The sequence below is a fragment of the Polypterus senegalus genome, chromosome 16 (genome assembly GCF_016835505.1).
Source record: "Polypterus senegalus isolate Bchr_013 chromosome 16, ASM1683550v1, whole genome shotgun sequence".
NCBI lineage: Eukaryota > Metazoa > Chordata > Cladistia > Polypteriformes > Polypteridae > Polypterus > Polypterus senegalus.
Window position 1 is genome coordinate 89,452,535 of NC_053169.1, and position 14,854 is coordinate 89,467,388.

The following is a 14,854-nucleotide window of genomic DNA, read 5'->3' on the forward strand; positions in this document are numbered from 1 at the left end:
GGGTTTGTGTGCACTTTTGAACATTGTAAATAGTTGTAAATAAACGTGTGGTGGTGGAAAACAACATGTCTGCCTGTCTGTGCCCAGGTTCCATTCACAACATGTACTACGAAAATATTTCAGTGTTCCTTAAAAGTTTTGAAGAATCGGCGTTATTTGCTTACAGATGGCTTAACGTCTGTTGCAGAGCTGATTGTGTGGCGATTGGGTATTTGGAGAAAGAAAAGGAAGGACAGGAATTGGGGGTTAGTACATTTGAAAGAGACAGTACTGCTACAATAAAGTATTTCATCGAAGGTCGTGCACGCATGGTGCAGCAAGCATCTTGCGTGAGATGTGAACAATCACTGCACCACCATGTTCTCATGTTTAATAACATGCTTTAACTCCTATCATCATGAAAATGATATCACGCATACATCTCAGTATTATTCAGAGAGCTGTAATATTATGAATGTAATGGATTCTGTGTCTTGTCAGAGGAAGAGAAAGCCTGGAAGCACGTAGTGATTCACACACACACAGCACATAGAAGATCAAATACAAAACAAAGCATTTAACGTGCTACTTTAGTTACAATAGGATTTGAGAAGCTAGTAAATTAAATGATTTTAAGATGGAGTTTATGATGTTCTACTTTAATGACAAAATAAACTACTTGATTAAGGTGGAAATTTCGAGATTAAAGTTGACATTTCGTGCTTTTTTCCCCACTGTGTGCCTTTTTTTTTCTCTGTACCCTAATAAGCTTTCATATGAAACTCAGACGGTGGGCTACGACTCGCCTTTTCACGGCGACTTTGATATCTGACAACTTCTTTTTTATTTCGGGCACTGTGCGACTTTGTGAACTTGAGCTTTCGAGTTTCTCCGACACACTATGTCACTCTATCATCTTCCTTTTGTTGTTTATTCCACTGTTTAAACCAACAAATAGTATGTTTTTCCTTGCCTCCACTTGGTATTCGCTGAAATTCTTCTATTTTCCCTTGTGCTTTTGCCATTGCCTTTTCACAGAAGGCTGAGGTTAAGGGCTATTTATATCGATTTGCATATTCAAAGAGGCGTAATTCTGGGAGGAGTTGGGGCGGGACAGCAGGCACGTGTACATGCATTACTTTTCACGCTGACCAGGATTTATGTAGCGGAAGAACGTGGAAGCTGACGAACACGCAGATTTATGCATCTGGATTTTTTTGTGCCTAAGCACATTTCCGTTTTTGTCCACACACCATGTTATAGTGTGAATTCTATGCACGGCGTTATGCATGAGGCCTCTTGTGTTTTGAAAAAAATGTGTCTCAGCTGTTCTGATACTCCTGACACATAAGGGATCACCAAAGGTTTTCACTTAGGCAGCAGTTGTCCTTTCTCTCTCCTGGATTGCTTAGAGCATTCTTTCGGTGTCTTCCCTGCTTTGACAAAAGTCCAGCTGGGATAACCACATTTACTCAGGGCCTTTTTGATATGATGTTCTTCTGCTTTCCTGGCTGCTGTGTATGTGGGTATGATGTTTACTCTGTGTTGTAGAGTCCTGATGACACCTATTTTGTGCTCTAGCAGATGGTGAGAGTCAATTGTTAGTCAATGGTGCTAGTTTGGTCATTAGGCCATGGTACTGTTTATAAGGTTGGAGAAACCTGCAGTCAACTGAGACTGAGGAAGCCAGTTGGATGAGTGATGAAATGTATCGGGAAAAAAAACTATGTCCAGATGAACAGAATCAACTTTCTACAATTGCTTTATGAAGTTAAATTGTACTGTATTTAGTTGGCTTTCCAGCTGAATAACATTTACATGTAGAAAAAGGTCAAAGGTTTGTGTATCTTTTTTTATCAGTTATCAATTTGATCCTTACAATATTTGACAAATTGTTTATCTTTGAAAGATATTTCATTTTTCAGCATAAAATTACCTTTCACTTTAACTCTAAAACCTAAGCTTTTGCTTGGTCCAGTTTGAGCATGATAGCCAAATTAATTGACAATGTTGTTAAGCTCCTGCATCTGTAGCATGGCCAGTAATGAACCATGATAGTTAATGTACAGTAGATTTTTAAGGGTTAATCATACCAAACCATTTTCCCTGTTGTTTCAACAGAAGATAGTCTGATCTTAGATTTCAGGGGAATGTTGTCCAACTCATGTCTGGTATAACATTATTACCTCCATACATTCAGCACATCCTGTTTTATTTAATATAAAGTGTTCAGTATATGTGAAAGCTCCCGCCATGAAATGGCAGCCTTTCCAAACTTTATTCCTTCCATGATTGATGGTGTTATGAAAAGAAAGTAATTCATTTATTGGAGTGCAATTAAAATTGATTTTTAGGTTGTAAAACAGTTTTTCCAATGAATGCAGAATAGGTTGATGAAATGTTGACTTTATTATCAGAGTACTGTACTGTCTTTTACATTTAATTGAATTAGTGTTATTGAAGTATCATATTCGCCAAGTGCTTGTGCTTGGTTTGCATGCTGAATGTTACAAAGTTACCTAAAACTTCACTGTACCTGGTGTCATGTTTGTAATCGGGAAGGCCAAATTCTTTAGAAATAATCTTTAATATAAGACTGTTATGTTGAATAGCTCACATTGATGTCTGCTCTATACTGTTGAAAGCCTTTAGTTAACAGTATTGAAGAATAGCAATTTACGAGTAAAGATGGGTGTGAATATACAATTGAATTAATTTATGAAGAAAAGAATCCACATAAATACAGTAGTCTTCAAAACAGTCCAGGCAGTACAGTACCATCGTATACTTGACATTTAATGATTAATAAACAATATGCCTTTTTTGCTTTTTTTTTGTTGCTGTTTCTTTTTATTAAGTCACGGTAATTATGATGTATTGGAGCACACACTTAACTTTTTCATCTGCAGCAACACCACAAACGAATAATGAGGTCTACCATTGCTTCTGCACCATAGAGGCTGTCTAGCACCTTATTCTTCATTTTGGCCTTTGTCCACAAACACAAATTCAAAACCAAACCCAGTGAGAAACATTTGTGACTGTGACACTGGCAGTTGCATTATAATTTACAATGACAGTATTTTGAAAAGTCACTTTTTAAAGAGATGTGCTATGCTTATCCAATGTTGAACTTGAGGCATTGGTGTTCAGCATCTCAAGACTGTTATTTTCACATTGTTGTCCAAACCACTAAAGTGAACTGTCTTGCTGGTACTCCTTTCAACTTAAGCTTGTGCCACATTATGTGACTTTCCAACATTTCTAACTCGTAGCCTTTATTTACATAATCTTAGTAAGACTGAGTCAGCCAATGGCGTGCTCTTGTAAAGCCGACCGCCTAATGTGACATGCCCAGTGAGAGAGCCCAATTAGTCTGCAACTAACTACAATAAAATCAAACAGATTTCATTTTGTTTTTGGTCAGAGGAGCGAGCAATGTGTGCGTGAGATCTGACAAACAATGAATGGTTATTTGGAAGTACAATGATTTGACTGTAATGATAAGGAATAAAGAACTTGAATGTTTTGAACATCACAAATGGAAGAGTGGTTCATTTGTCGATTGTCTCATGTTTTATATATTAAAACAGAATGTAAGAAACAAAAGCAAAGTGCAGGGGCTGCAGCTAACCAGACAGCAGCTATTAACCCTTCGGACTCTGCCAGCTCTGTCATGCAGCATGAGGGATATGATCCTCACAAACCGAAGAGAAGCTTATCTTGTCTTATATCTAGTATTTTACCACTGTAACGGAATGCAGTATGTAAATAATGGGCCGTGATTGCTGTTGAACTCACCACAGCTGTTACTTCTTTGAATAGCACAGGCTCCGTCTGGCAACACTCCATTGGCTGTCAGAAAAAGGGGCAAGCATGACTGCACTGGAAGATTGGCACTCAATCAGTAAATGTGACATTAGCGGTGATTTTCAGTTAGGTAATTTGACATGTTGCAGTGACGAGATCAGAGACTGCAGTTGACAAATATGACATACCCCATGGCAAAAGGTTGTGTAATGTGACGCCGGCTTTAAACATTAAATTAACAATCACAGGAGATCTGACTGGTCAGGTTTTGTGCCTGTTTTCAGTAGAATTAATGTGATTGCAGATTAAATGTACAATACTGCCTTTGTAATCTACCATGGATACATGACCTCTTTCTATTCAACCTTCCTGGGCTTTGCTATCTCCCTGGTACATCTGGTGAACCTTCTAGGGTGTATGTTGCATAAGTGGAAAGGGATGTGTGGCATTCAGAATTCCACATTCCTTTTTTCCTTTGTTTTAAACTTGCTTTGCTGAAGGGGACAGAGTGTTTTGTAGAACACAGTAATATAGGGCTGTATACTCATGTGGCATGACCAGCATATCTGCTATATTTCTGAAGAGAAGAACATCTGCTAAATATGCAGTAACTATGACCCCTCTCCACTGTTATGATAATTCACTTTTAATCAGCTTACAATTCTTGTACAACTTCACTTTAGAGCGGTTGTAATTGATCTGTTTTTCTCAGAGATCTAGCCATATCATAGTTTGTTGATAATACTTTAAAATAAATGTTCTGTGTTTTTAAGTTATATATATATAGTGCATCCGGAAAGTATTCACAATGCATCACTTTTTCCACATTTTGCTATGTTACAGCCTTATTCCAAAATGGATTAAATTCATTTTTTCCTCAGAATTCTACACACGACACCCCATAATGACAACGTGAAAAAAGTTTATTTGAGGTTTTTCCAAATTTATTAAAAACTAGCAAAATATCCGCGCTTCGCAGTGGCGAAGTATTGCCTTAAAATTTTTATTAAGAAGAAAATTAAACCTTTTTAAACTGAGGGAAAATATGCCAATAATTATTTAAGGATCTCTTTGTATACCACATTGTCAGTTCGGCCCCTCTGGTTGTAACATGGCCAAGCTGTGCGCTGAGCTTACTCTTGAGCATGTAACATACAGTTGGCCATGTGAACAGTAATCTTGTTTCAAATCTCACAGCTTGGATTGCTGCTGTCATAATCGGTTTGAGTTTCATGGTTTGTTTCAATTACGACAGTATTTGCAGGACTTGTGTTGAAGTGACATTCGGCATCTGTCAAGCGTTGTAAGCATACAACCGGTTTCATCGATAACTTCACATCCAGCTATTGAGAGTTGTGAGTTGTGAGATCAAAGTGTCCACCACTGAAATCGTCACATGTGAATCTAAGATGTTTAAGAGGCATTAGCGGTTGTTCGAAAGGTGTAAAATATTTGGCCATTTCGGTACACTTGAAAGCGACAACCGAACAATTCAGCGGCAGCCATCAACTCACATGCAGAACCATAGGTGAAGGGCTTAAGCATTTCACTCTTCTAGTGCTCCTATGTAGTATAATTATTTCCTGTACCGTCATCAGTCCACACCTTGAACCTTTCCCAGTCATTCAATACATAAGACACAATGTTCCTCCGGATATCAAGAGTGAGCCTGATATGGCCGTGCAATATGTAACAAAGAGAATGGAAAAGGTAGGTGGTATCTCCGGGCATGGAAACCACTTGGTAAGTGACAGTTCTTTGATCGATAGAATTTCTTGAAGATAGGCCCATAAGTAACAAAGACTGTTGAAAAGTTCAATATGGCGGCCGACAGTGGCATCATACTACCGAAATAAGTACGTACATTGGTTTCTGTTAGTGGAGGAAGCCGCCTACCAAATTTCGAGAAGATGGGGCCATAAATAAGAAAGTTCAACATGGCGGACGTTGTTGACCGTTACGTGTAGAATTTCAAAATGAAACCTGCTTAACTTTTGTAAGTAAGCTATAAGGAATGAGCCTGCCAAATTTCAGCCTTCTACCTACACAGGAAGTAGGAGAAGTAGTGATGAGTGAGTGAGTCAGTCAGTCAGTCAGTCAGTCATTGAGGGCTTTGCCTTTTATTAGTATAGATAAAAAAACAGAGAAATCACATGTACATAAGTATTCACAGCCTTGTGGTAATGTGCCTTACTGGCATTACCAGTAATTAAAGAAAATTTGTTTAGTGTCCTCTGTCATGTTAAGAGAGAGACATTTGTTTGGGATAGAAAGGACAAAAAGGTTTAAAGAAAGGAAACTTGCCTTCTTCTTTTATATAGTGCAGACAGACATCTTCACTGACGATATTAGTGCCTTGTGGGGAGTGTCGCGGTGGGTCTCATGTAGACTGGAGAGACTGCCTTGCCATTGACCGGCCGAGATGGCATTGTTGGTCCTCCACACCTGCACGCGTTCCCCGCAACCTCATTAAGACTAAAAGTGCAAAAGAAAGTGCGAAGCGCCTTAATATTAGTTTACCGCGGTCTAGTAAAGGGATCCTGTGTTCATAGTTGTCTGAGCTGTAGCTCAGGAGAAGGAGGAAAAGAATGGAAAGTGCTTAAGTTCACTAAAGGCAAAAGAGCAGTCCACGTCTGAAAAGCCGGCACAGCTATGCGCGCGCGTGCCAGCTGCTTGACTTTTTATAGTAATTATGTGGGATAGTAGACGCCGGTTTTTGCATACGCGTTCACGTCATCTCGTACCCCGGGAGGGATGACGTACAGCAGTTTAATTGGTCAGCGTTGGGGCGCCGAATACAAAAGGGAATCATGGCCTCTAAAGGGGGTTCTTTCTGACTAGTTCATCTTGGAGAAAGGTACCCGGCAGAACAACGTTCTTGCATTACGGCTTGTGCTTTGTTTTTGTAAATATTTTTTCATATAAATATCCCTCGATTAACTTTGGTGGAGGTATTTATTGGGTTGTGGTTAGTGGTACACTGTTTATTTTTGTATATACACTTTTTTTTTCTGTATTTTTGAATATTTTTGGGTGAATCATGTATTATACACTGTTTGGAGGAGCAGCTTCCTGACTTGTATCACTGTGGAGGAAGACAGCTTCACATTTTGCTTTTGTGTATATATTTGGATTTCACTAGTTTGTGTGCAGTATACTGTTTTCATTTGGGACTTTCAGGAAACACTGTAAATATTGTATATAGTCATTTCTGGGCTCCATTTGATTACTGTTTTTGTGTGTGATCTTTGCGGCATTGGACTGTGTTTTAATATATAAATTCCGCAGGACATTATTTTTGATTTTTCTTTAAGTGCACCTGTAAATAAAACCTCACTTTATTTTTCAAAAAACCCAACCCTTTTTGTGTCCATGTCTCCCTGTCTTTCACCATAATCCTGGTCACGCTCGGTCCCACATACTAGACACCTAGAGTTTAGGCTGGTGATTCCAATTCCCACTACATGGGGTGCCACAAGCCTTTGCTCAATACTTTGTTGATGCACCTTTTGCAGCAATTACAGCCTCAAGTCTTTTTGAATATGATGCCACAAGCTTGGCACACCTATCCTTGGCCAGTTTCACCCATTCCTCTTTGCAGCACCTCTCAAGCTCCATCAGGTTGGATGGGAAGCGTCGGTGCACAGCCATTTTAAGATCTCTCCAGAGATGTTCAATTGGATTCAAGTCTGGGCTCTGGCTGGGCCACTCAAGGACATTCACAGAGTTGTCCTGAAGCCACTCCTTTGATATCTTGGCTGTGTGCTTAGGGTCGTTGTCCTGATGAAAGATGAACTGTCGCCCCAGTCTGAGGTCAGGAGCGCTCTGGAGCAGGTTTTCATCCAGGATGTCTCTGTACATTGCTGCAGTCATCTTTCCCTTTATCCTGACTAGTCTCCCAGTTCCTGCCGCTGAAAAACATCCCCACAGCATGATGCTGCCACCACCATGCTTCACTGTAGGGATGGTATTGGCCTGGTGATGAACGGTGCCTGGTTTCCTCCAAACGTGACACCTGGCATTCACACCAAAGAGTTCAATCTTTGTCTCATCAGACCAGAGAATTTTGTTTCTCATGGTCTGTGAGTTCTTCAGGTGCCATTTGGCAAACTCCAGGTGGGCTGCCATGTGCCTTTTACTAAGGAGTGGCTTCTGTCTGGCCACTCTACCATACAGGCCTGATTGGTGGATTGCTGCAGTGATGGTTGTCCTTCTGGAAGGTTCTCCTCTCTCCAAAGAGGACCTCTGGGGCTCTGACAGAGTGACCATCGGGTTCTTGGTCACCTCCCTGACTAAGGTCCTTCTCCCCCGATCGCTCAGTTTAGATGGCTGGCCAGCTCTAGGAAGAGTCCTGGTGGTTTCGAATTTCTTCCACTTACGGATGATGGAGGCCACTGTGCTCATTGGGACCTTCAAAGCAGCAGAAATTTTTCTGTAACCTTCCCCAGATTTGTGCCTCGAGATAATCCTGTATCGGAGGTCTACAGACAATTCCTTTGAATTATTGCTTGGTTTGTGCTCTGACATGAACTGTCATCTGTGGGACCTTCTATAGACAGGTGTGTGCCTTTCCAAAACATGTCCAATCAACTGAATTTACCACAGGTGGACTCCAATTAAGCTGCAGAAACATCTCAAGGATGATCAGGGGAAACAGGATGCACCTGAGCTCAATTTTTGAGCTTCATGGCAAAAGTTGTGAATACTTGTGTACATGTGCTTTCTCAATTTTTTTTTTAATAAATTTGCAAAAATCTCAAGTAAACTTTTTTTCATGTTATCATTATGGTATGTTGTGTGTAGAATTCAGAAGAAAAAAAAACGAATTTAATCCATTTTGGAATAAGGCTGTAACATAACAAAATGTGGAAAAAAGTGATGTGCTGTGAATACTTTCCGGATGCACTGTAAATTAGTGGTCTGTGGTTGGAGTTTGTTTTATAAGAACTAGGGGGATTTGCCCCCTGCTCGCTTCGCTCGCCAACTCCCATGTTTGGTTTTCTGGATACGCACTTGTAAGATTTTTTTTTTTCTTTGAATTGTTGCTATTTCATTAGTTTCACTTTTATTTCAGAACTTCTGTAAAAACAATATTTTAAATCTTTCGTGTCCCAATATGCTGAATGTTTTAAATGAGGTCTGTGAGACTTGTGTTTAATGACTTTGTACCATTATTTAGGATAGGTTTCTCTGTTTGGAATTTCAGCACAGACAAAACGATCCACATCATCACCAGTTAATAATTTTTTTTGCAAAGTAACCAATAAATGCATGTGAGTTAAACCCCGTTTTTGAAATTCTCTGACTTAAACTAATTTCCTTTTGTTTGTGTCAATCCGATCTATGCTATCTTTTTTTGATACTGTAGCGACTGACGTAGTAAGTGTCACAAAAGTTCTGCTTTAACAATCGCCGACTGCGTAACCCGAAACACAACTTTCTATCACCCTCTCCAACCCCGCCTCCCCCTTAACGCATCAATCAATACACAGCTATCAGTCTTCCGTGCTGCACTCTGCCCTCCCTCGATCGGACCTAACAGTCACTTAAAACAAAAAAGGCTTCAGCTTAGTTGGGACGCTACAATAATTTCGACTGTTACTGCTTTCATATTCTGTAATTTTCTCTGCATGTGTATCGCGCCTTGGGTCTCTTTTCTCCGCGCTGCTCTTTCTTCTTTGCTGAGAGCACAGGATCTGTGGGTGCCATGTGGCTTTACATGACTGAATATTTGCTGGCTGTCCTTGCTCTTATTTGATAAGAAGGGTGCGTCTTGCAAGACTCTTATGTTCCACGTCCCCTTGAGACTGCCCTGGGATAATCTCTTGGCACCAAGTCTCATGTTTATGGTCCCTGCGAGACGCTCCGTGGCCAGTCTTTTTTGTCTCGCGGGTCTTTAAAATGTCTTTCAAGAACTTCCGAGAAGATCACATATCATCGTCTTGCTTTTACATTCCAGGATTTTTTTATATATAGAGAGAAATGCTTTATGAGCCATTTTAATAATTATTTGTGCACACCAATAGGTACAGTGGTTTAGTTCTGTTATCTTTGTAAAGCCTTGATTCCTTGTTTACAAACTCTAATTTTTCCAGAAATTCCACAGAACCATAATTTCATATCCCTTTTTTTCTCTTTTAAAACTGTTCATTTTCCAATTTTGTTAGTTTTACTCCTGAAACTTCATTGAAACCTCAGGTTATGTTTTTTCATTCTCAAGAAGGTGAACTTTGTCTGTACTCTTAAAGCCAATCACAGTAAGCAGCTGAAAACCATTCATAGTTCATTCGCTGTTGCTTGAAGATTGTGAGACAAAGCTCGGTTCTTGCACACAAGCCACTTATGTTTTCAATACAATGATTTAGTTAATTCAGTAGTTTTGTTTATGCCCCAATAGAGAGACTGCGGTGTCAAAATACCCTGTTTTCACATTTTGTAACTATTACAATACAAAATGATTTTAAATTGCCTTAGGTTGCCAAATAGCATACAAAGAGATTTTATATTGATCATATATATATAAATTGATTTGTAAGGAGGTCAAAATGTGATGGTTTTGACAAATGTGATTAGTTGTTTCATGTTAAAGCAGGCTGTCAATTTCCAGGTTGCTTTGACTGTGTACACTCCTTGGCAACACTGGATGTTGTAGGTAACTGCAGTTAATAATATAAACATGTATTTTACAAGTGCTGTCTCAAACATCAAATGTCCTATAAACTGAGCTTCGTACGGGCTTTGTGACACATTTAAAATGAAAAACTCCAGTGGTTACCAAGAAAAACAAAATTCAGCTGCTGACCAGACCTTGAGAAAATACACAGACTGACAAAATACACGGACTGAAGCAAGTTATCGCACGCAAAGGTGTATATCTTTCAAAATTTCATAGGCTGTAAGCAAAAGGTAAATCCATTAGAATGGCAACTGGAAAAGGAGACCAGGATGGAAGGCCGGGTAGTTACAATGTGGTGCCTAAAGCATGGTGTACAGCTTTAATACTGCAGAATGTTTTCGTCATGCATCGGGAATGAAGAAGGAAAATCCCTTAACCCCTCCACCTGCAGACCTCCTACCTTGTAGACCTTCCATAACATAACACATTATAGCACTCTGTCTATGTACATTCCACACAGGTCAGGCGTGTGTGCCCATCTAAAACAGAGCACCTGTGTATGGAGTATTTTGGACATAAATAAATATGCAGATAAATAGGTGTATTGTGAAATGTGTCAATAAATAAAAATACAATGCTATAATTTAATTTTTCTTGAAATAAGTTTTCTGTTACTTATTTCTATATGTTTCATTGACTCCACACACAACATTAAATGTGCAATGAAATGAAAAGTTTGTTGAAAATCTTATCTTTGTTCCCTCCACAAACTCAAGAGAATTCTTGTCAGTTGCAGCAAAACATCCCCACAACACTACCGCGCCTCCTCCATATATCACAGTGGGTATGGTGTTCTTTTCTTTGAAACCTTTGTTTTCTCGTCTGTGGACATAGAGCTGATGTGGATTGACAGAAAGCTCCGGTTTTGTCATCTATTCAAAGGACATTCTCCCAGAAACACGGTGGCTTGTCAACATGCATTTTAGCTAATTCCAGTCTGGCTTTTTAATGTTTTTCTTTAAACAGTGGAGTCCTCCCAGGTCTTTTTCCTTTGAGCCCACTGTCACTCAAAAGGCAACAGCTGGTGCGATCAGACATTGATGAACTTTGACCTTGGAGTTCAGCTTGTATCTCTTTGGAAGTTATCATTGGGGTTTTTTTACCATTCTCACTATCCTTCTGCCTGTTCTATAGTAATTGCTTTCAACATACTTGTCTAGAACTAGCAATTCCTGAACTTGTAGTAGCCTTTAGCAGACTATAAATCAGAAGGCAGTTAGTTTGATCAAGCCATATGAAGACTACATTGCCACTAAGCTTTGTTTATTTCCAAGAAAGAGGACACAAACATTGTTTTAATGTATATATTTTTTTAATGATTAAGTAATTTTTTAAGCACTAAGATTTACATATTACACATATTTGCAGCTACAGTTTATTATATACATATTGCTGGGAATTTTAGAAAATCCCTGTATTTGAGAACTGTTTTTCCTCTTCATTACTTTGTATTCTTCCCCAACTTAGCTACCACCTAATTTAATTTGTTTCTTTCCATTTCTTTGTCCAGTCCAAACTCTGCTCAGAGTGCCTCTTTCTGTTCATGGTACATGTATGCTTTGGACTAAAATATGACTGAACTTCTCACACACATTATACTTACTCCTGTTGTCTATATAGCTCCAATCTCATTACAAATGGTTTCCTTTGGCTGTGATATTTGTCTTGTGCTTGTACTTTTGTAGATGACTTCTTACAGACAGTTCAGAGTACAGCTGGAATGGCAGTCGTCCTCTTCATGAAAACTATGCTGAAGAACAAAGAAAATCTTGCAGAATTGGTATGATGTTTCTAAGCGTACATATCAGGTTTGTCAGAAGTTAGAAATAAAAACACACCTTCCATTTCACTTTTGCTATGTTCTGTTGAGGTTGGTAAATTATTGAATGGAACATGGAGTGAGGAGTCTTACATTCCTTTGAGGCTTTCCAGTAGCTGTGCCCAGTTGTTTGAACTTGATCGTTCTGAAACTGTGGCTCTGTTCTTGTGCCATGGCGCATTGGCAATGCTGGACTGGAAGGATAAAGTCCAGGGATCCAATGGAGAGAAACTGTTGCTGCAGATCCCATCAACTTTGATAACACTAGACTCTCGGTGAGTAATGTTATCTTCTGGGGTGGGGATTGTTCCAGTGTGAAGTTATGACCATTTTGTATTTATCATCTACAGACATCAAGAGTCTAGCCTGGCTATGTCATTGTCACGAATACTCAGCATGTGGACTTCAGTTACTCTTGATGTTCTGGAGTGCTGCTCACAACCCCTTAAGGATACCTTGAAAGGAAGTTCACCGTTGGCAGTAAGCCTCTTGGAATATGTTTATTCCCACTGGGACCATCCTTTGGATGGCATACGGCATCAAACTAAGACCATATTCCGGAATATTTTACGAATGCACAGAACAGCCACTGGCAAACAGGACCCAAACACTGACCCTTTCTTTATCAGCCTCACACAGAATTTGCTGTCGTTGGAGTGGCACATTAAAGGGAAGTATGCCTCTCTCAGTTGCCTAGTGGAATTCATAGGCCCTGGCAGTCTTTTGGCTGCTGCATCTGACATTCCTGCACAACTTCTTGCCCAAATAGGTGATCAGTCCCTTGCGCCCTATGCTAGTGACCTCCTTGAGACTATGTTTGTCAGTCACAAAACCCAGCTAAGGTCATCACAAGCTGCCTGGCTAGAACATTGGCACAAAACCTGGGTTGAACCTCTGATGTCTGTCCTTTGTGAAGGGCATCCTTGATCAGACCTCCTATATCATTGACTACTGCCTTCCACGGATACTTAAGTGTAGTCCAGAAAGTTTAGCCCACATGATTGAACTACTTCAGGATAGTGGCAACAATAAAACAGGTTAGTGCAATAAACTCAGTAATTGGTAAAACATCTTGCTTCATGGTTTCTGGGAAGATGTGGTGGACATTTTTTATGAAAGAAACTTGTCTACTTCAGGATGATCCAGCATCTTGAATGGTCTGTTGGTTGCTATATGATATCTGAAGGCATTCTAATGAATTGGTTAATGATATCAAAATAACTGCTGTTGTCCACTCTTTTTCTGTTACACGTAGAGGGCTCAGAGTTCATTAGTTAACATATCCATTGGGAAAGAGTTCACATCTTCTGTGCACTAAACGTTTTTTCTGCAGGATCCAAAAGTGAAAGGGGAACCCTGGGAGCATTGATGACTTGTCTAAGAGCAGCTCGAGCACATGGTGTCTTGGAAATATCAGAGGACAGCTATTGGAGTGAACTCTTACCAATTACTCTCTTGAGACAGGCACTGGTTAACAAACATGATCAGGTATGTTACAAATAAGAGATTCTTCCAAATGATTGAAAACAGTCCCCAGGTCTTAGGTTATAATAACTTGGTTAAGCTGTAACCTTAAATGAGAACCTGAGAAAAGTCGCACTTCATGTACCACTTTGGCTGGCTGTCCACTATGTACTAAATTCCATTAGCAGATTCAAGAGACCCCTTTTCACCATATGAATATAAAATGAAATGAAAATAAATGAAAACAAGGACTGGAAAGGGAAAAAAAAAACTTAAAAAGCAGAGATTGTTTGGGAACCAGTAAGATTTAGTCCCCTTTCACTACTGCATGGCAAGCTTGAAATTTACCTCCTGTATATTCTATGACACACTTTAAAATCCTTATCTTCAGTGCTTCCTTCAAATGCCCAAACTGTCTATATAGACCATGTTGTCACAAAGCATTACACTTTCTTTGGCACACACGTTTTGCTTGAAAGAGATGTGGGTGCAGGATGATGTGGAGTTCAGACTCAAAGTATTTAAGCTAACGTGTGAAGTGAAGACATACATGAAGCAATGTTTAGGTTTTGCGTGATATATGTGGACTTTTTTTAAATTTCTGATTCCTCTACCACAGGTGCGCCTTGATGCTTTGGGTTTTCTCTGTGAAAGCCACCGCAGCACTGAGGTGCTGACCAGCACAGAAATGGATCTTATTCGCCTTTTCCTGCCCAACAATCTGAACAGCCAGGCGCCAGCAATAAGACAACAGATAGTGTGCCTAATGAAAAAGGTAATACAAATAGGTGGAACTGTACTGGATGTGCCTCATGTCTGTAGTGTGGAATAAAACTAAGGAGTGAGCAATAAGGAAGAGAACCAAGGATGATTAGGGTGGAAATAGCTGATTCTCACATTTGCATGAAAAAATCACAAGCAAAACACGTCGACAACAATAAAAACGCATTAAAGGAGGTTGGCTTGGAATGTACATTAGTTATACTATGTAAGTTCATACTGATGTATATTTTTTTCATTTTGTGTTTACAGCTTTTTAGCAGGATACGAGACAGTGCCCAGCCATTGCAGAAAAGAGCAGACCAAAATTTGAACAAGCCAGAAGT

The 14,854-nt window shown here is 39.6% G+C and overlaps 1 protein-coding gene across 1 annotated transcript in view; it reads left to right on the forward strand.

Moving 5' to 3' along the window:
* LOC120516336 (thyroid adenoma-associated protein homolog) overlaps positions 1-14,854 on the forward strand; it is a 156,288-nt gene that overhangs the window by 43,927 nt on the left and 97,507 nt on the right. Inside the window, 7 exon segments of the mRNA XM_039737938.1 lie at positions 12,151-12,245; positions 12,336-12,559; positions 12,635-13,205; positions 13,207-13,321; positions 13,618-13,772; positions 14,368-14,523; positions 14,781-14,854. The exon segment at positions 14,781-14,854 is cut by the window's right edge and continues 43 nt beyond it. Coding sequence (XP_039593872.1) covers positions 12,151-12,245; positions 12,336-12,559; positions 12,635-13,205; positions 13,207-13,321; positions 13,618-13,772; positions 14,368-14,523; positions 14,781-14,854 — 1,390 coding nt within the window.